Source organism: Elgaria multicarinata, chromosome 12 (assembly GCF_023053635.1).
Source record: "Elgaria multicarinata webbii isolate HBS135686 ecotype San Diego chromosome 12, rElgMul1.1.pri, whole genome shotgun sequence".
In the NCBI taxonomy this organism is placed as follows: domain Eukaryota; kingdom Metazoa; phylum Chordata; class Lepidosauria; order Squamata; family Anguidae; genus Elgaria; species Elgaria multicarinata.
Window position 1 is genome coordinate 30,612,754 of NC_086182.1, and position 26,180 is coordinate 30,638,933.

Here is a 26,180-nt window from a genome sequence, read left to right on the forward strand (position 1 = left end):
CTGCCTTGAATCATAGAATCATAGAATAGCAGAATTGGAAGGGGCCTACAAGGCCATCGAATCCAACCCCCTGCTCAATGCAATGAAGGGGCAATTGTGCCCTTAAAGGTAGTATCCAAATCAAGCAATTAATTAATCCGTTGGAATCAATGAGAGTGTGAGAAGGAAGTGTTTTGGGATGCAAAAGATGCACTCCCTTAAGCACCAAAAGCATTTGATGACAGCTATTGCCCATTTATTTATTTTCAAATTTCAACTTCCATAGGGGATTGTACCATTATTATTGTTTTTTAAGTGTGTTTATTTGTATTTTAATGAAAGGTGCTGTTTTGAATATTCTAAAATCTCTCCCAAGTTTCAGATGCCACCACGAATCTTCATGCAGGAGACAATAAACCCAGACACCGGAGAGATACATTGCTACAGGATGATGTTAAAAAAAGAAACACGCTTTTCAGCTTGCGTAGATAGATGGATGCTTCTGGGCTTTGAGAGTTCTCGGAGGTCAAGCACAAGGAGCAGGTAACCCAGCATTTCCCACTTGTGATGGAGAGCAGAGCCAGAGGGACGGCCCTGCAAGGTGATGCCAAGACAGCTCTTAGGCTGGTGCCTTTGCCTGAGAGCTGGAGCAGCTCAAAAGCCAGGGACAGCGGAGGCACAGAACAGGGGAGAGGTTCTTTGGAGAAGGGGATTTGAAAGCTGCCTGATGCTTAGCATTTCATTAGTGGCGGAAGAAGCATTTCATGCGCAATTAGCGCTAAGCACTATCAGAGGCAACAGCAGCAGGTAAAAAGGTGTATCTCTGGAGGGGTCATTTCGCAAAATGGAAGGTGTTACTTTGACAAGCCTGGGTGGCGAAGCTCTGAGTGGGAGGACACTTAGAACAGCTTTCCCCAAACTGGCAGCCTCCAGGCATGTTGGACAACAGACTCCATCATCCCCAGCCAGGACACTCCATGGAAAGGGCTGTTCCATTGGATGGAAGTCCCCCCAATGGTGCCCATCGGAGCATTCCCCTCAAGGCCAATCACAGCTTCAGAGGAGCCATCTAGTTCAGGGCGGACCCAGGGGAGGAAAGAGTTAAATTCCCCCTTCCCTACCTGCTGAGATCACCATAATTGTGCTCCAAGCAGATGCTATTTGCATTTCTAAAAAGAAGTATATTAAGTGCAAGTATAGATTTAATGTCATGTCCAATTTGGCCCACAGAGAAACTTGAAAGAGCGCTTGTGGACTAAAGCAACATCCAGACTTTTTAAATTGTGTTATCTAGTGTTCAAAGGGGGAGAGAGAAGAGTTAGGGTTGGGGATGCTGCCCATGATGCCCATGTGGCAACCCCAACCTAGGCTTGTTGGATAGTCCTTGCCTGTTGCCCTTACTGCAAGCTCCATGCCATCCAGAGGGAGCCCATGGTGACCCCGTAAATGGCCAGCACTAGGAGATAAATACAGAACAAGAGCTTGTCCAGCTTGTCTGAGAGAGCAAGCCAGTCGCCCCCTGCTTTGGCAGCCCCATCCAATGCACGGAGGTGGGAACTGACGGGAAGGAGCTCTCTTAGGATCTTCTCCATCAGAAGTGTGGTTGTTCCAACCTGGTGGTCTTTCAAGCCCGCGTCTTCCCGAGTCCATGTGATCTCTGCAGGAAGGGAAAAAAACAGCTTCAGAATGGTGGGATGTTAAAAGGAGGGGTGAGGCTTTGCGTCATTCTCATTCCGAACCCAACCCAGCCTTATGGTCTAAGCCCAGAGCAGCCATAGTTCTTTGTTGACTTCATGCAACATCATCCATGGCAATATGTGGCCCTACAGAGGTCCGTGGACCACAATTCCTACAACCCTTGACCTCCAGCCATGCTGGATGGCCCTGTTGGCAGTTGGAGTCCAACAACATCTGCAGGGCTACAGGTTCTCCAGGACTTATCTATGGTCTTTGTATGTGGCTCGTCCTTAAGAACGAAAGAAGAGCTCTGATGGATTAAACCAAAAGTCTGTCTAGATTCTAAAGTAGCTTCCCATGGTGGCCAACTAGACGCTTCCAAGAAGCTCACAAAAAAGGGCTTAAAGGCAAGACCCCTCCTCCACTGTTGCTCCCCACTAGGATTCAGAAGTAGCCTGTGTCTGAACCTGAAAGTTTAATGTAGCCATCATGACTAATAGCCATTAGCATTCCATAAACAAATGATGTGCTGTGGGAACAAAGGATTTTGCCTGCTTTGAATCTACTGACAATCTTATTGGGTGATTCCAAGATCTGGTGTTATGAGAGAGGAGGAAAAATATATTTCTACCTACTTTCTCCACACCGTGTCTAATTTTATAACCCCTGATCTTGCCTTCCTGTACTTTTTCTCCTTATGTACCTGCAACATCATTGCCTTTTCCTCCTGTGCTCCTGGACACCTTGGAATGTCCACCCCCATGTTCATCAGTGCTCTTGCAAGAGCAAGAAGTAAAGAGCTTCTCCCGAATATGGTCTTCACCCAAGTGGAGGAACTTGATGAGTAAGATGGATTTGGATAGGCTGAGGACCAACAGAGCCATGCAGATGGTGAAGAAGACACCTGGGAAGAGAACCATTGACACAGCTATGACCAATAGCTTCCCTCCTCAAAAACAAAACAAAAACCCCTTCAGTTTCCTGCACATAGAAAACTAGTATGTCACACAGAAGGATACATTACAATCCTTCTTCCTAAAATGCTAGCTTTCTATAGGCAGGGCCTTTCCTTTCTTTTTTTAGCATGGAAGAAGATTCAGTCATTTGTCTTCTGTCAGAAGTGGTATTGCCCAGGTGTCATTTCATAGAACCATGGAAGCATAGAATAGCAGAGTTAGAAGGGGCCTACAAAGCCATCAAGTCCAACCCCCGGCTCAATCCCCTTGTTCTCATTGAGAACAAGACTATAGTCGCCTGCTTTCCACTTTTTTATGCTACATCCTATTTTCTCCTCTCTGCTCAGTGCTCTGCAGGCTATCAGCATGACTGAAACAGGACAGCCACACAACCCCTGAGGGCCAACATAGTGGAATATTCTCCTAAGGGGGTTGTCCATGGCTTAAAGCTCCCTTTAGTCAAGTTTTCTACTACAGGTGAGCCTATGTAGCAGCCATAGAAAACTGGGTTGCACTTTGCCTTCAAGAAGACTGGTTTCTGCTCTTGATTCAACACAGCCACAATTACAGCCCATTCCTATCACCCTAGGTGTGAAGAGCATAGTGGCAGAGAGACTGCACTATTAATCAAGACTGTCTTGAGTTTGAATCTTCCTCTGCCATGGCGGCCTTACAGAAAACACAGTTTCTCTGCCTTGATTCCATTACCTGCAATATGGGTATAATACTCTACCTTACATCACAGCTATAAGGGTCACTGCATTATGTATCTGAAGCAATCTGAACCCTTGAAATTGCTATAAAATCACAAAGGAGGAGGAGGAGGAGGAGGAGGAGGAGGAGGAGGAGGAGGAGGAAGAAGAAGAAGAAGAAGAAGAAGAAGAAGAAGAAGAAGAAGAAGAAGAAGAAGAAGAAGAAGAAGAAGAAGAAGAAGAAGAAGAAGAAGATACACCACTGGCTATCAAGATTAAAGAACTATGGCAACAGGAAAAGGTCACAATTATTCTGTAAATCACATCGGTCACCAGCATAACATCAAAAAATTACACAGAAAACCTTCAGAAATTGGGCCCACCAAAATACATCCATACCAACATCCAGAAAGCAGTCATTCTTAAAGCATGTTCAATAGTCAGGAAATTCCTGAATCAGTAAAAGACGGTGTGACTTGGCAAAGCCCATCATGTCCACCTAGAAAAACCACCATGATTGAGAAAGGAGAGATGATGATGATGATGATGATGATGATGATGATGATGATGATAGTGCTATCCTGGTTATACTCACTGATCAGAGGAGTACCAGTTCCAGTAGTGGGCAGCTCATCTGACATGTTGACTTTGAATAGTGTGTAGCCCACCAGTACACTGGTTTTGAATGTTATTCTTGTTGCTGAGTTCAGGGGCAGATAAAAGCTGGCCAGGTCCACGGCTATCAAGATAATGCTGGGAACTACCAAACTGACTACGTAGAGCAGGGGACGTCTGCAGATAACAACCTGGAGGAATAGGAAGGGGAAACAGTGGTAGAAATGAATGCAATCTCAGTTATAAGGAACTATCTAACCCAGTACATTTTATGCTGACCCAACGAGCCATGCTGGCGACACTAGTTTTGATAAACATGTAAGAAGAGCTCTGTTGGATCCATAAAGTCCAGCATCCTGTGGTGGCCAAGTAGATACTGCTGGGAAGCCCTCTCTTGCTATCGGACCCTAGCCATTGACACTGAAAGGCATATTGCATCTGAACTTGCACTGGTCTATGGTAAATTGCTTACACAGATTTCCTAAAGCTCCTGGTGAAGTTGCTCTGGTCTAGACAATTCAAGGGCAGCTTCCTTGGTGGAGCTGTCCATGGTCCTGAATGACTATCTGCCATTCTCTTCACAGCCAAATCCCTTCCCATCCCGCCTAGCAGGCAAGCAAGCTCACTGCCTTTCAATACCCCGGCAAAAGGAAGAAAGCAAAAGAGGAGGAGGAGGAGAGTGCTTTCAATTTAGCTGCATTTACCATTAGACACCCTTCAGGTGTTAGCAATATTATGCCACCGTTTCATTATCCGTTAACGCCAAGTAATAATAAGTACACAAAAGGTATTTGCAACCCATTGGTGCTAATGGAGGGAATCAATCCCACTTGGTGCCCATTCCGCAGCTGCACGCTGGAGGCGGAATATTACCCAAGGTTAGGCGCCAACAGTACTGTCAGCAAAGGATCCCTCCGGCACTCAATCTTGCATAGCTGCCTTCGTGAGCCAAGCAGAGACGGACGGTCAACCATAGGTCTGATGTCGGTATTGCCTTCTCTCTCTCTCTCTGCTCATTCCTTCAGCAAAGAAGCTCCAAAGACTGTGGAGCTTGTAAAAAATGGGGAGGGGGAGAGCTAGACAGCGTGTGTCCTTGCTCCCAGCCTTTTGGTTTGGAGGGCGCTTTTTGCTTCACAATTGTACTTCTGAAGCCTCAATAGATGTACAAATTAGTGCTGCACTAATTCAGCCCAGTGATTTCCGTACATATTTTTTGGGGGGTAAAATACCCCACAAACCTTTGCTGGGTGGGAATATTAAAAATGCTTGTCTTGCCTTAATGCTTGTCTGTTTAATGTTTCTATTGTTCTAAAATCTGTATAGCATTTTTTTTTAATGTTTAATCTTTTGGAAACAACCCAGAGAGCTTCTATACAGAGAGCTATGGGGCTGTATGGAAATAACAATAACAATAACAATAATAATAATAATAATAATAATAATAATAATAAGGATTTTGCCATTTGTCTTCCCCCCACTTTTTTTAAAAGCAAAAGTTGATGGCTCTCTGCAACCTGGATGTACTTTTGGGTCAGAATGCCCCATGGGAATTGTTCAGCATCATGACATAGGATCATTCCCTGGGGCATTTAGGGGGGAGGATAAAGATGGCTTCTTCCATCCAGAAAAAAATATTAATGTAAAAAAAAAAAAGAAGAAGAAGGAAGGAATCCTGTGGTCATCTCATACTTAAAGGTAAGACAGCAGTTTTTAATGGACTCCTCCCTCCATCACAAAATATCCTGCAAAACGGCCCTGCAAAAGTGGGGAGAAGCAATATCACACACAGCTTGAGTGTAAATAGGAAAGGAAAGGAACCTCTCATGCAAGCACTTGAGTCATTGCTGACTCCTACAGGGACGCCTGCTTTCGCTGACATTTTCTTGGCAGACTTTGTAGCGGGGTGGTTTGTCATTGCCTTCCCCGGCCATTATTATCTTTCCCCCAGCTAGCTCATTTTACCGACCTCAGAAGGATGGAAGGCTGAGTCGACCTGAGCCGGCTGCCTGAGAACCAGCTTCCGCTGGGATCGAACTCAGGCCATGGGGAGAGTTTCGGCTGCAGAAACTGCCGCTTACCACTCTGCGCCACATGAGGCTCTTGCACAAATGTTTACCCCAGGGGTGGGCAGAAGGTCAATCAGGGTCAACTGAGAGATCACTGAATGATTTGTACTATTTATTTGAGCCCCACCCCCAGCACACACACATTAATTTACTGTTTGAATCCCTGAGCGGTAGTAATCCAGATGTAGATTTGTACTTGCATATTCAAGTCATCCCAGTGGGGTGCCATAGGTAATTGGCTTCTTCCCCCTAAGTCGTCATTTTGCATCTAGGCACAACTCCCTGAGTCATGATTTTGCACCTGACTCCCACTGGTGGATATTGACGTTCCAAGAAAAATGACAACAAAGTCTATCTCATAAGCCTGAAGATCTGCCCACCCCTAATGCTATGCATACATCAGGCTCTTTGGTATGCGCATAAATTGTAAGCATACAGATTGGACTTTAAGTTCATGGATCTGCCAGGAGCTAGACATGCATATGGTGTTACTTATTCAGAGCACTTATGTGTACGTATTGGAGGCATGCAACAGATTCGCAGGTTCTCACAGGTCAAACACAAGGGTAGGTTCTCTAATTTACATGTCAACCAGATATTCTAAGGGGGCGCGATTGACAGATATCTGGTCAGTCATCTTCATTCCCAAGTTTCACCTTTCTACTCCTACAGACAACCAGAAATCTGGACATGACAACACCCCTGGGCCTTCTTGGAGGTCCATTCCATCTTTGGGAACTGGGAAGGAAGTAGCCAGCTGCCTAGCGCCCAGCTAAGCTTTGGAGAAGGCCAAAGAAACTCAATCAGCCACATACGCCTCTGCCTTGGGGTCTTCTCCCTGGAAAGCATGTGCACACTTCCTTTGCCTCCCACCCTACAGATGCTGCCTTTGGCATGATTCCCTTGAAATGCTCTCTGCTTTTCTCTCCGACATGAATAAAGTTTGCAGGCTGATATCTTTAAAATTAATGAGGTGTTTGCTCTCAGTCAAGAAGCTCATCAAAATGAAAAGCACATTCCACCCCCCCTCCAGTGAATGGCATGGACAAATTAGCTCCTTCCCTTCTGCGTGCCTCAAGAAGAACCAGATAAGACTTTAGAGGTCTGCACAAGTTGTGAACAATGAAACATACTCATTTGCCAGCTGTGATTCTGACTTCTACCCGCAAAACAAACAAATACCTTCCCCATTCACAAGCTGGATCTTCTTGACTGGGAATGCTGGGGGTGGGGAATGCATGACAGTTTGAAAACAGTTCCTGCCCCAGACCTATCCATGTTATTACCTGTGGGGTCGCCTTCTCCCATACAGTCTGCCCTACTCACTCAGGTCCTCTGGGGTGAACTTACTTCAGTCAGCCAAAACTAGGCTGACATCAGTTTCCCAGAGGACCTTTTCTTCTGTCACCCCTGGATTGTGGAACGGCCTGCCGGAGGAGATTCGTAAAATTAACTCTCTCTGTGATTTTAAGGCAGCTTTGAAGATGAGCCTTTTCCGGCAGGCCTACCCAGCTCAATGTAAAATCAAGAATTTTTAAGATGTGTTGATTCCTGTACTAATGTTGTTCCCCACCTCGATCCAAAGGGAGAGGCGGGTAAGAAATAAATAAATTTATTGTTGTTGTTGTTGTCCATTATGAATGAAGCCAGATTCTGGCTGGACATCAGGAAAAACTTTCTGTTAGAGCAGTACGACAATGGAACCGATTGCCTAGGGGGGTCGTGGGCACTCCCACACTAGAGGCCTTCAAAAGGCATCTGGACAACCATCTTTCAGGGATGCTTTAGGGTGGATTCCTGCACTGAGCAGGGGGTTGGACTCAATGGCCTCATAGACCCCTTCCAACTCTACTATTCTATGATTCTATGACTGTGAACTAATGTTTACATAGTGTATATAGTGACTAGCTCAAAGTCACCCAGTAAGTTTCATGGACAAGTGAGAACTTGAACACGGGTCTTCCCATCCCAGCACTCTAACCACTACACTACACTGGCTCTTGGGTAAACCTTGCTAAAGGTAAGCCTTTTCAGATATAAGAGTGAAGAATATCTCCAATTTTATTTGGTGTGGGGAGGAAGTGTGGAATTTATTTATTACAAGTGTGGGAAAGCTCGGGCTTAAAATAAATAAAAATAAAGTGAGACTGAATGTATGAACAAAACCAACTGAAAAGATTATAGGAGATTGGGAGTCAAATGATAAACTGCAAGCTCCATGCAAGATCCCACACAAATAAAAAGCAAGTTTTGAAAAGTGTTTTAAAGACTTTGCTAAGCATAAATGAAAAACAGCCAGCTATCATGCAAAAAGTTGGCACCAATAATACTGAAAGTCCATTGGAAAAGGCTGTGCTGTAACCTTTCCTCCCAAGCGACCTGGATGACCAGGTTTTGCTGAGAAGCCTTTGTGAACAAGACACATGGACTAGAAAAACAGAACATTGGGACACTAATTAATGCAATTAATGCAAGGGAAGAGGAGGCAAGGACTGGAAGGGGACAAGGTTACAATAGAAAACAATGTTTCTGATACTCACATGAAACCGAATCTGGGCAAAGCTTCCAGATTGAGTTTGCAGGATAATTCGCTCACAGAGCACAGAAACCAGCTCCCATTCTCCATCGTTCAGAAACAACTTCTGCTCGCTCTTGATTCCCTCATCACTCCTCCGGAAGGCAAGATCCACATCCTGAACTGAGAGGGACACAAGGAAGGCCTTTGGAAACAACAGCAAATGAGTTGCATGCATGGAAACATACAAGGCTGCATAGAAGCATACACGCCTTGGTCCATCTAGCCTGGAATTGTTGTCAAGAGTGACTCTCAAAAGTTTCAGGCAGGACCTTCTCCTTCTCTAGTTGGAGATGTCAGGGAACAAGCCGGAGACCTTCTGCATGCAAAGCAGATTCGCCAGCAACTTGAGAACTCAGAAGGAGGGGAAAGACTCTGGAAGGTAGTTGCTGTGATGGCAAGAAGATGCACCTTGCATACCTATTGTTCCAAGGTACATCTCTCGGTCCTCAACCTGTCAGACCCAACTACTGCCCTGTGGAGTGATGGAAATTTATTTATTTATTTATTTATTTATTACATTTTTATACCGCCCAAAAGCCAAAGCTCTCTGGGCGGTTCACAAAAATTAAAGCCATGAAAAGCATAATAAAACAACCAACCATCTAAAAACACAAATACAAAATACAATCTAAAAAGCACAACCAGGATAAAGCCACACAGCAGAAATTGATATGGATTAAAATATGGAATTAAAACAGCAAAGTTTAAATTTAAATTAAATTAGGTGTTAAAATACTGAGAAAATTTTTAAAAAGGTCTTCGGCTGGCGACGGAAGGAATACAGTGTAGGTGCCAGGCGAACCCCTCTGGGGAGCTCATTCCACAGCCGAGAAGGCCCTCCTCCTAGTAGCCACCTGCCTCACTTCCATTGGCAGGGGCTCACAGAGAAGGACCCCTGTGGATGATCTTAAGGTCCAGGCAGGTACAGAGCCCAGAACTGAACTGCATCCAGTTCTGGGCTCCGCAATTCAAGAAGGACACAGACAAGCTGGAGCGTGTTCAGAGGAGGGCAACCAGGATGATCAGCGGTCTGGAAACAAAGCCCTATGAGGAGAGACAGAAAGAACTGGGCATGTTTAGCCTGGAGAAGAGAAGATTGAGGGGAGACATGATAGCACTCTTCAAATACTTAAAAGGTTGTCACACAGAGGAGGGCCAGGATCTCTTCTCGATCCTCCCAGAGTGCAGGACACGGAATAACGGGCTCAAGTTAAAGGAAGCCAGATTCCAGCTGGACATCAGGAAAAACTTCCTGACTGTTAGAGCAGTACGACAATGGAATCAGTTATCTAGGGAGGTTGTGGGCTCTCCCACACTAGAGGCCTTCAAGAGGCAGCTGGACAAGCATCTGTCAGGGATGCTTTAGGGTGGATTCCTGCATTGAGCAGGGGGTTGGACTCGATGTCCTTGTAGGCCCCTTCCAACTCTGCTATTCTATGATTCTATATGGGAGGAGGTGTTCCTTCAAATAACCTGGCCCCTTTGTGAGGCAAAGGGAAGGCAGTCTGTATCCAGTGCAAAGAGCAGAGATTTCTCATTGCTAAGAACAGCAATGAAGACTGATAATGCTCAGGTTCAGGGCCCACATAGGGCTTGAGAAGGGACACTCCCACGGTACTACGAGGCCCAGCTCACCTGTGTGCAAGGCGCTATTGAAGGTCAGGCTGCAGTTCTGGGTGTCGAACGGGAAGGCATACATTTCCAGGCTGCATGCTGACACCACTTGCATGGGCTTGTAGTTCCTGATCATGCCAGTGGCATTTAAGTAAACAAATGGGATATCAGGGGATCTGCTGGCATCCACACTACTCCAAGGAGAGAGCGGGAGAGAAAGTGAGAGAGAAAATGGCTTGACACAGCAGAGACAGTCCAACAAGCACTTCAAGTTACCTGGAACTCTTATTTTTAATAATAATAATAATAATAATAATAATAATAATAATAATAAACAATACATTTATTTCTTGCCCACCTCTCCATTTTGATCGAGGCGGGAAACAACAATGAACTATGAAATACATAATACTCAATTAAAACACAATATACTTTGTTAAAAACATCCTAAAAACATTCTAAAAACATCTTAAAATTCCACCAGATAGGCCTGCCAGAAGAGATCAGTCTTTATAGCTTTCTTGAATGCTAGTAGACTGTTAAGTTGATGAGTCTCCTCCGGAGGGTGGTTCCACAGTCTGGGAGCAGCAGAAGAGAAGGTCCTTTGCGTAACAGTTGTTAATCTAGTCTTTGCTGACTGAAGTAGATTTTTCCCAGAGGACCTGAGTGTGCAGGGCGGATTGTATGGGAGAAGGCGATCCCGCAGGTAGCCTGGATCCAAACCATGTAGGGCGTTAAAGGTGATAACCACCATTCGTTTGCAAGAACAGAGTAAAAGAAATTGTGTGTGGGCTGAAGAAGGCACAAGCTGAAACATTTTGTCTTAAGATTTTAATATTTTTGTTTCTGTTAGTCAAATACATATACATGTGGGTGTCTGTGGGTGCATGTGGACTTTCACTGCAATCCATCTTCTTTCTTGATTTGTTAATTAAATTTATTTCCCATTTTTCTATATAAGGCCCCCAGAGTGTTTAATAACAATAATAAAACATACTTTCATAATACAATAAAAAAACAATATGTGATACCACAGGATTCTAAACCTATGAGAGCCATCAGAAACTTCATCCCAAAGAAGAATACACATAAGAGTTGGATTAGAGCAGCCTTCCTCAACCTGGGGCGCTCCAGATGTGTTGGACTACAACTCCCAGAATGTCCCAGCTGGCTGGTGCATTCTGGGAGATGCAGTCCAACACATCTAGAGCGCCCCAGGTTGAGGAAGGCTGGATTAGAGTAACCTGGATTAGAGTAAACAGTATCCCAGCCTAACATGGTCTAAACTTACGATTCACCAATGATAATATCCGGAACCCAAATGGAGCTGATGGGCAAAGAGATTTCTTGGATCCCGTCATAGCCACTGGAATTCCAAATGAGATATTCATCCCTCCAGAACTGCAAAGGAAAGATGAGACAAGCTTATGTATCTCTTTCCAAACTGTACTGGAGGATAAAGGGAGAATTCACTGTGGTGGAAGCTGAGAGCAATTTGTTCAGTTCTTGGTTAAAGAAGTAGAGAAATCCGGGGATAATCTCAGTTCCAGGTAGTTTGTGATTATACTGGAGTCTGGGGTGTACACTAATTCTTTCAGAGAGATGCAGAAATGCTTCCGCTGATTCTTTACTTGGTCAAATCTTTTGTCTTATATAATTTAATGCTCCTTGCACTCTTTTCTGGAGGAATTTGGTCCAGGTGAGGCTGCTGTTCATTCCTCATCACTCCAGGAAAAGGGTACCAAGCATTGTGAATTAAATGAGAATGAAGGGAAAATTCAAGGCAAAGCAGGCCACGTGGAAGTCCAATGAAGTTTCTTCTCACCCGCAATGGTCCCTTACATGTTCATCTGCCTTACCTGTCGATATGAGATGCTTGTTGTTAGCTTCTGATTCTGACCATCCTAATAGGAAGACAAGATACATTGCAGAAATCATGCAAGAGTTTTATTTATTTATTTATTTATTTATTTATTTATTTATTTATTTATTTATTTATTATAAAGAGATTATAAAGCACAGGTAGGTACTGCCCTTTGGGGCAGTAACTTACTCAAAAGACTAAGTACACACTAGACCACTCTTTTGAACTCAGTTTTCAGCACCAACAGAAACCTATTTCACAGCTATCCCAGCTGCCAGTAAGAAAAGGTGTTAGTTTAAAAAAAATGTGGAGGGTAAATTATAAACAGCTCTGCCTAGAGAGGCTATACTGTCTGTTCTTCCAAAGGTCATTGCCATGTGTACATTCAAACAATGAGACCCACATGAAACTGGACCCTCCCAGGTGTTCTAATTAAACTCCCAGTTTCAGGACTCCAACACACAGCAGGTGTTAAACTCACAACTAAACAATGTCAGATGGGGAAGCAACCTGTGTGCTCTCACCCATCTCTGGCCAAAAGATGGCATTGCAGAGTGACCATCCAGAACAGCAAGGAAGGCTCTTTACAGCACTATGCCAGAGCAGGTGGTACTTCCTGACCCTTGCCAAGGCTTCTGGGATCAGGTTTGCATGCTGATTTCAGGTTGGCAAGAACTAGGTCTGGCACCCAGCTAGGTAAAAACAACAGCAACAGGAGGCACTGACACGATTTCCCAGAACTGGATAGAAGATTCTCTGCCATTCCCGCTCTATCATCCCTGCCTCTCCTTTCTGCTGCCATTTTTGTTGATCCTCAACTCTCAGGTATCCAACTCTGTCCGATGCTTCTTACAGTAAATTACCATTGATGAAATGGCACGCTGCCGGCGCTTGGAACTGTGAACAAATCGCCTGTCTCTCTCTCCTTCATCCACCCTAATTAGTTTCTCTGACATTAATCAAGTTGCTAAGAATAATGCATATTCTTTGAAAATGCAGGGCTTAAAAACAGAGTAGCATCCCTGATATTCCCTCCTGGATGGCTCAAAATTTGGAAGGTGCAGGTTCTTCTAAGACAATGACAGAACAACCCAGGTATACTCTAATGATGCCAGGAGGGCAGAGGAGATACATTCCTCCCCAATTGTTGGAATGGCCACTATACTCTATGAGCATGCTGTGACAGTTTGCATATTTGGATCAGTAGTACACATACGTACGTACACACACACACACACACACACACACACACACCAATACGCTGGAGAAGAAGGGTATCAATGGCTACTAGTCCTGATGGCTATGCCCAAGCTCCAGTATCAGAGGCAGATGCCCATGTACACCAGTGGCTGGGGAACATGGGCAGGAAGGTGCTGTCACACTTGCACCCTGCTTGTGGGTTCCTGATAGTTGCCCAGTATGTGAACAGGATGCTAGACTAGATGGACCCCTGGTCTGATCCAGCAGGGCTGTTTTTATGTTCTTAAAGACAAATACTTTTGCAAAATTCCATGCGAAACCATGACTCCAAATATGGGGAGTGGCTGTGCCCCAAAATTTTTGGTCATCTAAAACCCTAAGCCAGCTTTGAGCCCACTGTATTGGAGACAACTGAACATCAAGACCATGGCTTAGCAAGTGTTCTTTGGTTTCAGAACACTTGACCCAAAGAAGAACATTCCTTAACATAAGGATGTTTGGTGGATTTGGCACAGGAGAGAGAATTATACAGAGAGTGAGAGGGGGATTCCTCATCTCGTTTCCTTCTGATCAACAACCCCACCAGTTCTTCCCTCCTTGCCCATCCATGGCCTTTCATGCTTATCCTTGCCAGGAAGCTCCTTGCTTCTTTAAACCCCTCGGCTTGTTGATGCTTCCTCCACTCACCTTAAACTTCCTAGGACCAGAGTGGGGGAAAGGACGCCTGGAAGTGAAACTTGAATCCCTTCTGAGTTTCTCTCCATGCCAGCTGGCCAATATAATTGCTTCTCTTGTTGTGTTGTTCACAACTCTTCCTCCCCATTTGAGTGTGCATGTACAGATCCCTTCCATCTTGCTTGTTAAAAGCAAAGGATATTTGGGAGAATTGGAATTCATTAGTCTTCCTAACATAGGGAGCCTACTTAGTCTTAAATTGGTGGTTAGCAAACATACAGATAATTCCTCCACATTCTTATTTATCTTCCCCCAGTTCGGCATCCTGTTGGAACAGATGCCTTGGCGTCTGTCTGGGAGGCTCTAGTCAGTGGAGTGGAATACGAAGGTACGTGGAATTCGGCATTGACGAAACTCAATCTAAACAAATTGGAGCTCTTTCTCCGTTGACTAGATTATCTGTCTAATCAGATTTCCCCAAGGCCCTGCTAATAACTGGAGATTCTCAGACTGCTCCCGCCTTTTATGTGTGTGAAACAGGAGGCAAAAGATCAACAAAAGAAGTCGTAGGCGGCGGCAAAGACGGGGCAAAAGCTCTTCACGCACCACAATGGCTGCCGCAATGGCTTGCCTATTAGCGCAGGCACCTGCCAAGGCCTGGGCCGCCTCCGCGCTCTTTTAGAGCCTGCCGCTTCTGGCAACGGCGATTACACAGCCGAATCTCTTCTCCGATTGCCAGGTGGTACAAATAGGGTTATCGTCAGTGAAAGTTCATTATGTTAAAATAAAAAAAAGGAAGAAGACCCCTCCCTTCCAGCACAGTGGCAAACACTGTACCTTGCGTCTGGGCCACTGTGCTCTCATCAGGGCCGATGCTACCATAGAGGCCACTCAGGCGGCCGCCTAGAGCGCCGAGTTAAGAGGGGCGCCGGGCACAACGCAGCACTCACGTGCGTTGGCTGTGAGCCGGCCCGGCCCGAGGATTCAGCTGGGCCTGGGGGGGGGCGAGATGGCACCATGCGCCTGCCCAGCCGAAGCGAAGCCAGGGACGCTGGGGTGGGGGTGGGGCGGCTCCACATTTGGACTTTTGGAACGTGCCCAGAAGAGAGAGAGAGAGAGAATGTATGGGTGAATGGGGCGCATGGGGTCTTTGAGTGAATGCATGTGTTCATGTGTGTGTTTGTTTCGAGTGAGTGATGCTGAGTGCGTGTGTGTGTGTGCGTGTGCGCGTGTGAGTTGGGGGGGATGATCTGGAGGTGATATTCCTATTACATAATGCATTTTAGACCCGTAGACGTTCCTTTCCAATTTGTTTGCTATAATTGGCATGACGTATTTCTTGCACTTTAAAATAAATTTAGCAGTTTCAAGTTTTGTGCTTCTTATTTTTTCCAGGAAACATATGTTCTTAAAAATCAAAGTTGGCATTTTTTTGAGGTGGTGGTGGTGAAAGTAGCTCACCTTGCCTAGGGCGCAAAATAGTCTGGCACCGGCCCTGGCTCTCATCTGACTTGTGTGCATTCGATGGAGCCGGAATATCATATAGACACACGAAGTCATTTCCTACGGAAACAGACCACTGGTCCATCTAGCCCAATTTTGCTTACCCTGATGGACAGCAACTCTCCAAGGCTCAGGCAGGAGTCCTTCATAGTACCTGCTAGGGTAACCATATGACAAGGAAGACAGGGCTCCTGTATCTTTAACAGTTGTATTGAAAAGAGAATTTCAGCAGGTGGCATTTGTATTAGGGGTGTGCACGGACCCCCCACTCCACTTCACTTTCAGATCCGCCATTTTCGGATCGGACCACTCTGCCCCGCCCCCACTCCGCCTGTGCCCATTCCGCTCCGCTCGGAGCTCCGGATCCGGATCGGAGCTCCGTTACCCCCCATGGGGGGGTTACCGGGCCCTGCCGCCATCGCCGCCCATGCGGCAACGGCGGCAGAGCCCGGTAAGGGACCAAGGGAGAGGGGGACCTTACCTGCCTCCGTCCGCGGTCCGTCGCCGTCTTCAATTGAGCCCGCGGTTCCACCAGGAAGTCTGAGCCGCAAGCGGCCCAGACTTCCTGCTGGAACCGCGGGCTCAATTGAAGATGCTGATGGACCGCGGATGGAGGCAGGTAAGGGAGAGGAGGGCGGGGGGGTTACCGGGCCCTGCCGCTGTCGCTGCATGGGTGACAGCGACAGCGGCAGGGCCCGATAAACTCCACTTACCTTTCCGGCGGAGCTCCGGATCGAAGCGAAGGATACGCCTTCACCTCGATCCTCTCCGACACACTCCGTCGGCCCCCCAATCCTCTTCGCCTCCGCCTTAAGGGCAGGCGAAGCCCCCCGCTCCGCTCCTGCTTCTCTGGTCCGATTAGAAGCGGAGCACATCCCTAATTTGTATATATAGGGAACCTGGTGAAATTCCCTCTTCATCACAACAGTTAAAGTTGCAGGAGCCCTGCCCTCTTTTAAATCTGGTCACTCTAGTATAGCTCCTGCACCGTTAACCATTGTGATGAAGATGGAATTTCATCAGGTTCTCCATATATACGAATGACACCTGCTGAAATTCCCTTTTCTATGCAACTGTTAAAGATACAGGTGTTGGATCCTGGAATGGATCTTGGTTATGTTTTCCATTGCTTTGATAATTGCTGAGGATCTGGAAGAACAGAGGACTCAGCAGAAACTTAAAGGTCAACTCTACACCTGGACATTGAGTGTCATAATTGAATAATTGTCTAACTGATTGTCTTCAATTAAGGGTTGCAAGGAGTTGCATCATTGTACAGGTTATCTATAAAAGTAAATGTGTTTTGCATGTGTTCAGTATATGCTGTATAATCTTCATCTTCATCTGCGTATGAAGCTGTCCCACTTATGTTGCTGTATTGACTGACCGTTTGTAAGCATTTGTATCTGTACTGCCATAACTAAATTATATATATTTGCCAGTAAAAAGGTTTGATTTTAACCTACAAGAATCTTTGTCTTAATTCACGTCTTTGCTGTCTTGGCTGAGAACCGCTGCATCTCTGCTAGTCTCTGGGGGCCCAGACAGAGACTTAACACAAAAGGTTATGTGCCAGAATCCCAGTCTGTGCCATAACTGAACAGCTTTTAAAGCCATAACTCAACAACAAGAGCCCTGTCCTCCTTTTGATATGGTCACCCTAGTAGTACCTGCAACTTGGCCCTGCCAGGGATTGAACTTGAGGACTTGTGCACGCAAAGCGGGTGCTCCACCAACAAAGAACAAAGCTCTTTCCCCATCAAACAGTTCTTCAGAGCATGAAGAAAGCACACATTAAAATACTGCAACGCGCTCTGTGTGGGGCTGCCCTTGAAGCTGCTCCGGAAGCTGGAGCTAGTGCAGAATGCTGAAGCTCAGCTGTCGTCTGGAGCTGCCCCTTTCCAGCATGTAACTCCTCTGCTGAGGGAGCTGCACTGGCTGCCTATTCGCTACCGGGCCAGGTTTAAGGTTCTTGTACTTGTGTACAAAGCCCTAAACAACTTGGGACCAGGATACCTGAGAGAGCGCCTTCTCCCTTACCAACCTGCCCGGTCACTGAGGTCATCCGAGGGCCTGCTCCTGGTGGTTCCACATAGATCCATCCTCCGATTGGAATCAACCAGGGGAAGAGTCTTCAGCGTGATGGCCCCCCTCCTGTGGAATTCCCTGCCTCTGGAGGCCGGGCAGGCACCAACTTTGTATTATTTTCGTCATAGTTCCAGGAAGACTTTCCTTAATGACCAGCCACAGTTCACAGTTCACCTTTCATTTTGCTTTTAAAATTCTATTTTAATGCGTTCTAATTATTTTTATATATATATTATCTTGTACACCTTGAATGGGGAGTGGTATATAAATATTGTAAATAAATAAATAAAATTATGTCTTAAAGTGAATCAGGTTGTAGTAACAGAGTCCTGAACATCATCCTGAAACATTAACAACTGTTATACTGTTAGTTTTATCCTACCCTGTGCCTGTTTACCCTACCCAGTGCCTGTTTCCATTCTCTTACCCTCCTTATTGCTTTACTATGATTTTATTAGAATGTAAGCCTATGTGGCAGGGCCTTGCTATTTACTGTTTTACTCTGTACAGCACCATGTGCATTGATGGTGCTATATAAATGAATAAATAAATAAATAAATAAATAAATAAATAATAATGTGCAGAGTGCTCTACTATCAGTCCTGCAAAGTCACAACCTGCTGCCACACAGAGAGAGAGTCAAAAGCAGAGATCTGAGATCAGGCAGGTTTGAGCTCGTTGATCACATTCTCTCTCTCTTTCACACTTTCTTTGAATAAATTAATTGCTGACCCAGACAGATAACCTCTCTCTTCACTACTCTTTACAATCTAGTCTTTTCCATTCGTCTCTATCCCGTTTTGACACACACACACACACACACACACACACACACCATGTAACAACAATGGAGCATCCAGGGGCAAAACTGTTTTGGTTGTATTTTATGCAGAAATCGCTTTTTGAGAAAATGAGAAGAACACACTCCTTCAAGCAGCACCTGAGCACCAGCGCTCTGGAAATGCTGAAATATTCTTCTCTGTGCATCTCCTGCAACTACTGCTACATAGCAGGTAATTACAGGGTTTGCCTTCATGTGCTAACTCACATTACATCTTAATGTGGTGCCTGGCACTTAACCGGTGCCTGGCCGTGACAATGGACTGGATGAGGGCTAATAAACTGAAACTCAATCCAGACAAGACTGAGATGCTGCTGGTGGGTGGTTCTTCTGACCGGTTCTGGATGGGGTTGCACTCCCCCTGAAGGAGCAGGTTCGTAGCTTGGGGGTTCTCCTAGAACCATCTCTGTCACTTGAGGCTCAGGTGGCCTCGGTGGCACGGAGTGCCTTCGGCCAACTTCGATTCGTGGCCCAGCTATACCCCTATCTGTACAGGGATAACCTAGCTTCGGTTGTCCATGCTCTGGTAACCTCCAAATTAGATTACTGCAATGCGCTCTACTTGGGGCTGCCTTTGAAGACGGTTCGGAAGCTGCAGCTTTTGTAAAATGCAGCGGCCAGATTGATAACCTGAACCAGAAGGTTCGAACATATAAGACTGATTCTGGCCCACTTGCATTGGCTGTGTATATGTTTCCGAGCCCAATTCAAGGTGCTAGTTTTAAGATATAAAGCCTTACATGGTTTGGGAACACAATACCTGATGGAACACCTCTCCCAACATGAACCTACCCGTACACTGCACTCAACATCTAAGGTCCTCCTCTGAGTGCCTACTCCGAGGGAAGCTCAGAGGATGGCAACAAGGGAGAGGGCCTTTTCAGTGGTGGCCCACCAATTATGGAATGATGAGGCTCGCCTGGAGCCAACACTGTTAACTTTCAGGTGCCAGGTCAAGACTTTTTTCTTCTCCCAGGTATTTAACAGCATTTAACAACGCTAAGTTTGTTTTCTAACTGACCCCAGAACTGTTGTTTTATAAATGGATACTGTTGTTTTTATACTGTTGTTTTTATGTTTCTGATGGTTTTTAAATTTTGTATACTTTTTAATTAGGGATGTGCTCCGCTCCGATTAGAAGCGGCGAATCAGAAGCGAATTGGCCTGCTCCGCCTTGCCCAGAGGTGGAGTAGAAGCGGACCGGGGACCCGTAAAAGCAAGGCAAAGAGAAGCGGCCATTGGCAGAGCGCTTCTCTTTACACGGAGCGATCCGATCGCCATTTTGAAAAATTTCGCCCATAGGATTGCATTGCGGAAAAGAATCGGGGATAACTGTGTTGTTTTTTAAGCTATATTTCTGAAACTTATTGTGCTTAGAGAGTCATGGATGGGGGTCATTTTGAACCTACTATCAGCTCTCTGCGTGCTGCGAGCTTGCTAGAATTTTTGGAAAAGTCGGGTAAACAAACAGGGACAGCAGGTAAACCGGCGGGGTGTTTTGTTTTGTTTTGAAGCGATGACAGGCACATTCAACTCCCAATCCTGATGAGAATTGATCATCTCATGAAGCATCTTCCAATCCCAGCGTTGGAGGGGGGGACTAAGGCAGAGGCACCCTCAGAGCTTTGAGCTCTCAGCGTCTTGTGGGTTTTGCGTTCGTGGGGAGAGGAGTTAGTTAGGTGCTGCTGCTGTGTTTGGAGATAGATTAGATTTAGCTTGGTGTGTGTGTGTGTTTGTTTGCTTCTTTCTGACTTTTTGCTTAGTTTGCTCTGTGTTTTTCCCTTACTTTGATTTAATATAAACTTTATTTTTAAATTTTGGAGTGTTTGTTTGGTTGGTTCCCCCACCCCCTCCCCTCTCTTAAAGCCTGACTGTGTTTCTTCTTCCTTCTTTCTTCTAAATACAAAAAAATACAAAAAAAAATTATTCTCTATTTATTCTCTCTGTTACTTGGACTGTGTGTGTGACTGTGTTATTGTGTGAGTGTGCTGTGTGCACTGTTTGTGAAGTGCAACAGCCACAGATTGAGCATTTCAAATCCTGTTTGGGCAAAGCATACACACTTCTTGTCCCATTTCCCTACATATAGTATTAGTAATATTCTTATACATATTATTATTAGTATTAGTATTATATTCTTATACATAATATTATAATTAGTATTAGGGTGGCATCTGGGAGGGTGCCCACTTCAATTTTTTTTATCTGTCAAACCGTCAGAGAACAGCCCATGTCTGCAAATGGGGAGTCCGATTTTCATAAATTCCCCAAAAATCAGGAGATGATGGGACTGCCTTGAGTTTTGGCATGCATGTGTATCCCTGGATAAGCTCTCATGGTGGCAAGTTTGAGGTTTCTAACGTGCAAATTGACGGAGCTATCGAAAGGGGTGTGAATGGGGTGCCTGATTTTCATAAATTCCCCAAAAATCAGGGGATGATGGGACTGCTTTGAGTCTTGGCATGCATGTGTATCCCTGGATAAGCTATCATGGTGGCAAGTTTGAGGTTTCTAACGTGCAAATTGACAGAGCTATCGAAAGGGGTGTGAATGGGGTGTCCAATTTTCATAAATTCCCCAAAAATCAGGGGATGATGGGATTGCCTTGAGTCTTGGCGTGCATGTGTATACATCCATGAGGTGTCATGGTGCCAAACTTGAGGTTTCTAACTTTAACAGAAAAAAGTTGTATACTTTTTTAGCTTAATGCAAGCCTATGGGGGGGAAACAGAGCTCCGATCCGGATCCGGAGCTCCACAGCGGAGCAGAGTGGACATAGGCAGAGCGGAGGCGGAGCGAAGCAGCCCGATCCGCAAATCGCAGATCTGGAAGAGAAGCGGAGCTGGGGGTTCGTGCACACCCCTATTTTTAATGTTTACTGTTTTACTTTTGTAAACTGCCCAGTGAGCTTCGGCTGTGGGGCGGTATATAAATGTAATAAATAAATAAATAAATAAATAAAGTGGAATGACATTAAGCCCACCTGTATTTACACTCCTGTCACTACAGAAAGGCATCCTACATGGGTTCTGCCCCTGGTTTAAAGCCATTCCCCATGCAGGCATCTCAGTGGTATCACACCCTCTGAGCCCCCAGATGTAAATAAGTGAGAAACTCTCTTTACCACGTCCAGTACCGCATGGATGGAGAGGTCGAGATAGACAGTGGTGGCCTCAGCCCAGTTTCGGACCGGCCTCACTCCCTTCTTGTAGTTCTTCAGGAGGCGCCGGGTCAGGCGATGCAGAGTGGAGTTCTTGGGTCGTTGAGTGGCTGCAGCTGAGCTTCCTGACAAGCAAACAAATGCAAGTAATTAGGCCAGACAGAAACATGAAGAAAGGCCACAGTCCTTTCGTGGAGAGGGCAGGTCCTCCTGGAATAGCTGCTCCATTGACAACGGAATACAGAGCCTTGCAGTGGCATGGCTGAAATCACGGAGTTAAGTCGCATCTCCCTGATTAGGCCTTTTAAATCATGAATAGCGTTTTTAGCATTCTTTTCATGTTTTCACACATTTGTTTTTACTTGTGTTGCTGTGCATTGCCTGGGTGACCTTTGTGGGCATTGTAAAAAAAAGGGGGGGCCTATAAATATTATAATAAAATGAAATAAAACAAGGCAGGAATCAGCCAATGGCCTCTTCACTGGCTTCCAATTCACTTCAGAATCCAATATAAACTTCTCCTGTTGACCTTCAAAGCTTTTCACGGTCTAGCTTCTTCCTATCTTTCCTCCCTCATCTCACACTATTGCCCCGCTCATGCTCTTCGCTCCTCTGACGCCATGTTTCTCGCCTGCCCAAGGGTCTCTACTTCCCTTGCTCGGCTTCGTCCATTTTCTTCTGCTGCCCCTTACGCCTGGAACGCTCTTCCAGAACATCTGAGATCCACAAGTTCAATCGCAGCTTTTAAAGCTCAGCTAAAAACTTTTCTTTTTCCTAAAGCTTTTAAAACCTGATGCTGTTTGGACTTTATACTGTTAGTTTTACCCGACCCTGTGCCTGTTTACCCTACCCAGTGCCTGTTTGCATTCTCTTCCCCTCCTTATTGTTTTATTATGATTTTATTAGAATGTAAGCCTATGCGGCAGGGTCTTGCTATTTACTGTTTTACTCTGTACAGCACCATGTACATAGATGGTGCTATATAAATAATCATCATCATCATCATCATCATCATCATCATCATCATCATCATCTTCTGCTGCCACAATGGTCTATTCTGTTTCCAGTGACTGCCAGTGCTCAGTCTTGGTTACCGTCTTTCCTTTCCTTCCCTCCCACCCTGACCAAAACTTTATTAATGTTTAAGCATTGATATTGCATTTTGAGAGAAGGTAGGGAACAAACAAGTCTGGGGAATAGTAGACATCTGAAAAGCACTAGCAATGTCATGATTTCATTCAAATTCTGCGTAAGAGTGTCCTTCCAAACAGACAGACGAAGCAACAGAGAGTTGTCTTGTCTAGTAGACCTATATTCACCAGGGTAAAGAATAGGCAGAGATGGATGAATTTGTCAGTTTCACTTTCTCCCAGATAATACACACACACACACACACACACACACACACACACACACACACACACACAGGTTAGACCTACAACACTGGTTTATAGCGTTTTTGAAGTGCACTAATAATTGGTGGGGCAAAATCCACATTCCATATACCACTTTCATAGTGTTATTTCCTGTTTTTTATTCCACATTCATAAGGATTTGATCCAAGGTGTAGATCCGGCCACACGCACATAAATCTCAAGTTCTTTCTGGTCTCTTCATTCAAGAAATCTATGAATTTTGACCCGTTCTTATCAAACAATGAACCAAACAAAATTCTCACACATCTTCATTGGCCAAATTGAACAGGTAAAACTATTCCTAGCCTAGAGATAACCACATGTACCTGCCTCCCATGTAGCTGTTAAAGATGAGGACACTGTAAAACAAAACAAAAAAGCCGGGGACAACTCTCATTCAGCACCACCAACATGGTTCAATGTACAAGGATTCAAAGCCAGACTTTTAAGAGGTAAGGACTCACAGCCCAGGGCGTGGATGGAGGATCTGTCTGTCAGATGTGCTTTCGCCCACATTTCAATTTTTTAAACTGCAAGTCCTTTCCATCCTGTTTATGAAGAAATGTGTGAATTTCTTCATAAGAGAGCACCTTTTCCCTTATCAACCTAGCTGGTCACTGACGTCATCAGAGGACATGCCAGCTGGAATTCAGCCAGAGAAGAGCCTTTAGTGTGGTGGCCCCTTTCTGTGGAACTCCCTGCCTCTGGAGGTCAGGCAGCCATCAACCCTGTGTTGTTTCCAGTGCCTCCTGAAAACATCTTTATTCCAGGAAGTCTTCCTTGACTGACCAGCCATGCCTTTCACTGGTATTCTGTTTTTTAAAAAATAACAAATTTTTAGTATGGTGGTTTATTCTCTTTCGTTGACATTTCCGTTGCCTTCCCCGGCCGTGATTACCTTTCCCCCAGCTAGCTGGGTACTCATTTTACCAACCTCAGGAGGATGGAAGGCTGAGTCGACCCGAGCCGGCTGCCTGAAACCAGCTTCCGCTGGGATCGAACTCAGGCCGTGGGGAGAGCTGGCGTCCTTCCAAGAGTCAGTAATGACTCAGTGCTTGCACGAGAGGTTCCTTTCCTTTCCTTATTCTCTTATCTTTTTTATCTTTTATTGTCCACTGCTCCAAAATGTATTTAGATGTGGAATGGTATCTAAATCTTGCAAATAAAATGAATACATGAATTTGGTAAACTCTTACCAAAAATGGAATCAAATAAAATTCTCACCCATCCCTGTGAAGGGGTAGCATATTTCATAGGATGAAGGATCTTTCCTTAAGCAACTGCTCATGTGTGAGCATATGGCACTGCCTTCTGCGGTCTACACCCACCTTCCTCAAACTGGCTTAGACTGCAAGTCCCAGTATCCCTGGCCATGGGTCACGATGGCTGGGGCAGATTGCAGCTGCAGACCAAAAACATCTTGGGGACACAAAGATGGGGAAGGGCAGCGTACACTGATGGGCGTACAAAAAGGGTATTTTCCATCACCGGAGCCTCATCACTGGAGATGCTGCTAGGACTTGAACCTGGGACCTTCTGCCTATGAGGCATCTGCTCTACCACTGGGCTACGGCCCCTCCCCAGAATCCCACCCCACAGTGGCTGCCCCCAATCCCCACCCAGCCTGATACACTTCTCTGTCATTCCTTCCCATTCTCACTGACGGAAATGTATTTATTCATCTGTTAAAATATTATGCCAGGCATTTCCATAATTAAGGCTGAGATCCGAGATGCACTTACTCGAGAGTACAGTGAGCACGTTGGGGCTTATGGCGGAGTTACTATGCTCAGAATCAAACTGTCAGACATTCAAGGCTTCTGTTCCGTCAAGGCATGGAGGGGGGGGTCTACAGCTGGATCGGTTTGGCCCCCGCTTCTGCCCCTAATGGTAAATGTTGCCTGGGGGCAGCAGAGAGCAAAGGGTTGCTCATCTCTCCTGCCTATGCTGCACTTTCTCCTCTGACAGCTCACGTCACAGGGCTACCCGTTTGCTGTCTTTTGCCAGGCTCTGGAGTCACTTTAATTTGGGGGGTAATAGACTCGGCTTCCTGTTAATGGGCTTCCCATTCTGTATTCTGCAGATCTCATTCAGGAACCTAAACCAAGAAAGTGAATGTGGAGTAGGAATTAGTGAACCCAGAAACCTGTGCGGTTAGAGAGCTAATGAGATTTTGTCAGATCCTCTATATGGGTGCTTCTATTCCCTCCACCCCCGCTTTCCCTTTTTCATATGAACCAGCAATTATCGGGACTCCAAAATTTGTTTGCCCGGTAGGATGCCTGTAAGGAGAAGAAGATCCAGGAATGGGGAGTATTTGGGTGGGAGGGGGAGATATGGAGACCCAAAATTGCAAGTGACACATTCCTGAGTGGCCCCTTAGAAATGCAAAAAGATTCTTTTTTTCCCCCCTGCTCACCATTCCAGCAGGCCCTTGGGGAGCTCAGCCTCACCAACTCATTGGGCTGAAGCAAATTGCCAACGTGTGTGAGCAAAATCTAATCTGCAGCGTCCGCGCGTGCGTTTGCTCCTGCTCACAGCGCCTCTGATAGCTGTTTTGATGAGCTGCTCAAGGTACAAGAGATCCAGCAGGAAACTGTAAATGAGATGTCCTCTCCCAGTACACTGGGCCTGCTTATGCGCCCCCCTTTCTTCCCCCCCCCTTTTTTTGCATGAAGGATGCCACGTCAGGAGCAGGGCCAGGAAGCAATTCCTATCTTTGATCAATGTCACAGCGACTAAAATGCTAAGGACAGTGCTGCAGGTGTTATCCAAGGCTAGGCTGAGCTTGTGGGAGAAGAGCCAACTTTTTGATCTCATCTCAGCCGGGAGGCAAAAGAATATTTCGCTTCTTAACCAGCATGGGAAGATCTTAAGAGCAAAAGAAGAGTCTGAAGAATAAATGTCCTTTTTAAATTCAGGCAACAGGGCTTAGAAACATGGACATTTTAATATTAAACCATTTCGGGTGTGGGGTGGGTCATACTGCACAATTGCTCTGTAGGTGTTGTTCTAAAAGTGGGTGCATTTACAGAAAAATGCAACCAGTGGTAGCATTTTTTTTCCATTTAGGAGAGAGACCATGTGGGGTAGTGCACAGAGCACTGAGGTTGATCCTGGGAGGTTTCGGTTTGAATCCCTGCTCGGTTATGAACTAAGCTCATGCAAAGGGACCATGACTCAATGGCAGACCACATGTTTTGCAAGCAGAAGGTCCCAGGTTGAATCACCAGCCTTTCTGGGTTCCCAAAACACAA

At 45.5% G+C, this 26,180-nt stretch overlaps 1 protein-coding gene across 1 annotated transcript; it reads right to left on the minus strand.

The window, feature by feature from the left end:
• Positions 1–1,376: 1,376 nt before the first annotated feature.
• HTR3B (5-hydroxytryptamine receptor 3B) lies at positions 1,377–24,297 on the minus strand. Its single transcript, XM_063139518.1, has 9 exons — positions 24,252–24,297; positions 21,473–21,633; positions 12,037–12,081; positions 11,469–11,578; positions 10,199–10,368; positions 8,526–8,683; positions 3,900–4,110; positions 2,360–2,560; positions 1,377–1,636 (listed from the first exon to the last, which is right to left on the minus strand). Exons 1-9 carry the CDS (start codon positions 24,295–24,297, stop codon positions 1,377–1,379), a joined length of 1,362 nt encoding a protein of 453 aa, XP_062995588.1.
• Positions 24,298–26,180: the final 1,883 nt, after the last annotated feature.

Coding starts and splice junctions, on each gene's coding strand:
- HTR3B (XM_063139518.1), bottom strand. CDS start 24,297: ATGGCCAGGGATACTGGGACTTGCAGTCTAAGCCAGTTTGAGGAAG. Junction 8,684..10,198: donor CAATAGCGCCTTGCACACAG/GTGAGCTGGGCC, acceptor TGTCCCTCTCAG/TTCAGGATGTGGATCTTGCC. Junction 1,637..2,359: donor AAAAGGCAATGATGTTGCAG/GTACATAAGGAG, acceptor CCCTTCCTGCAG/AGATCACATGGACTCGGGAA.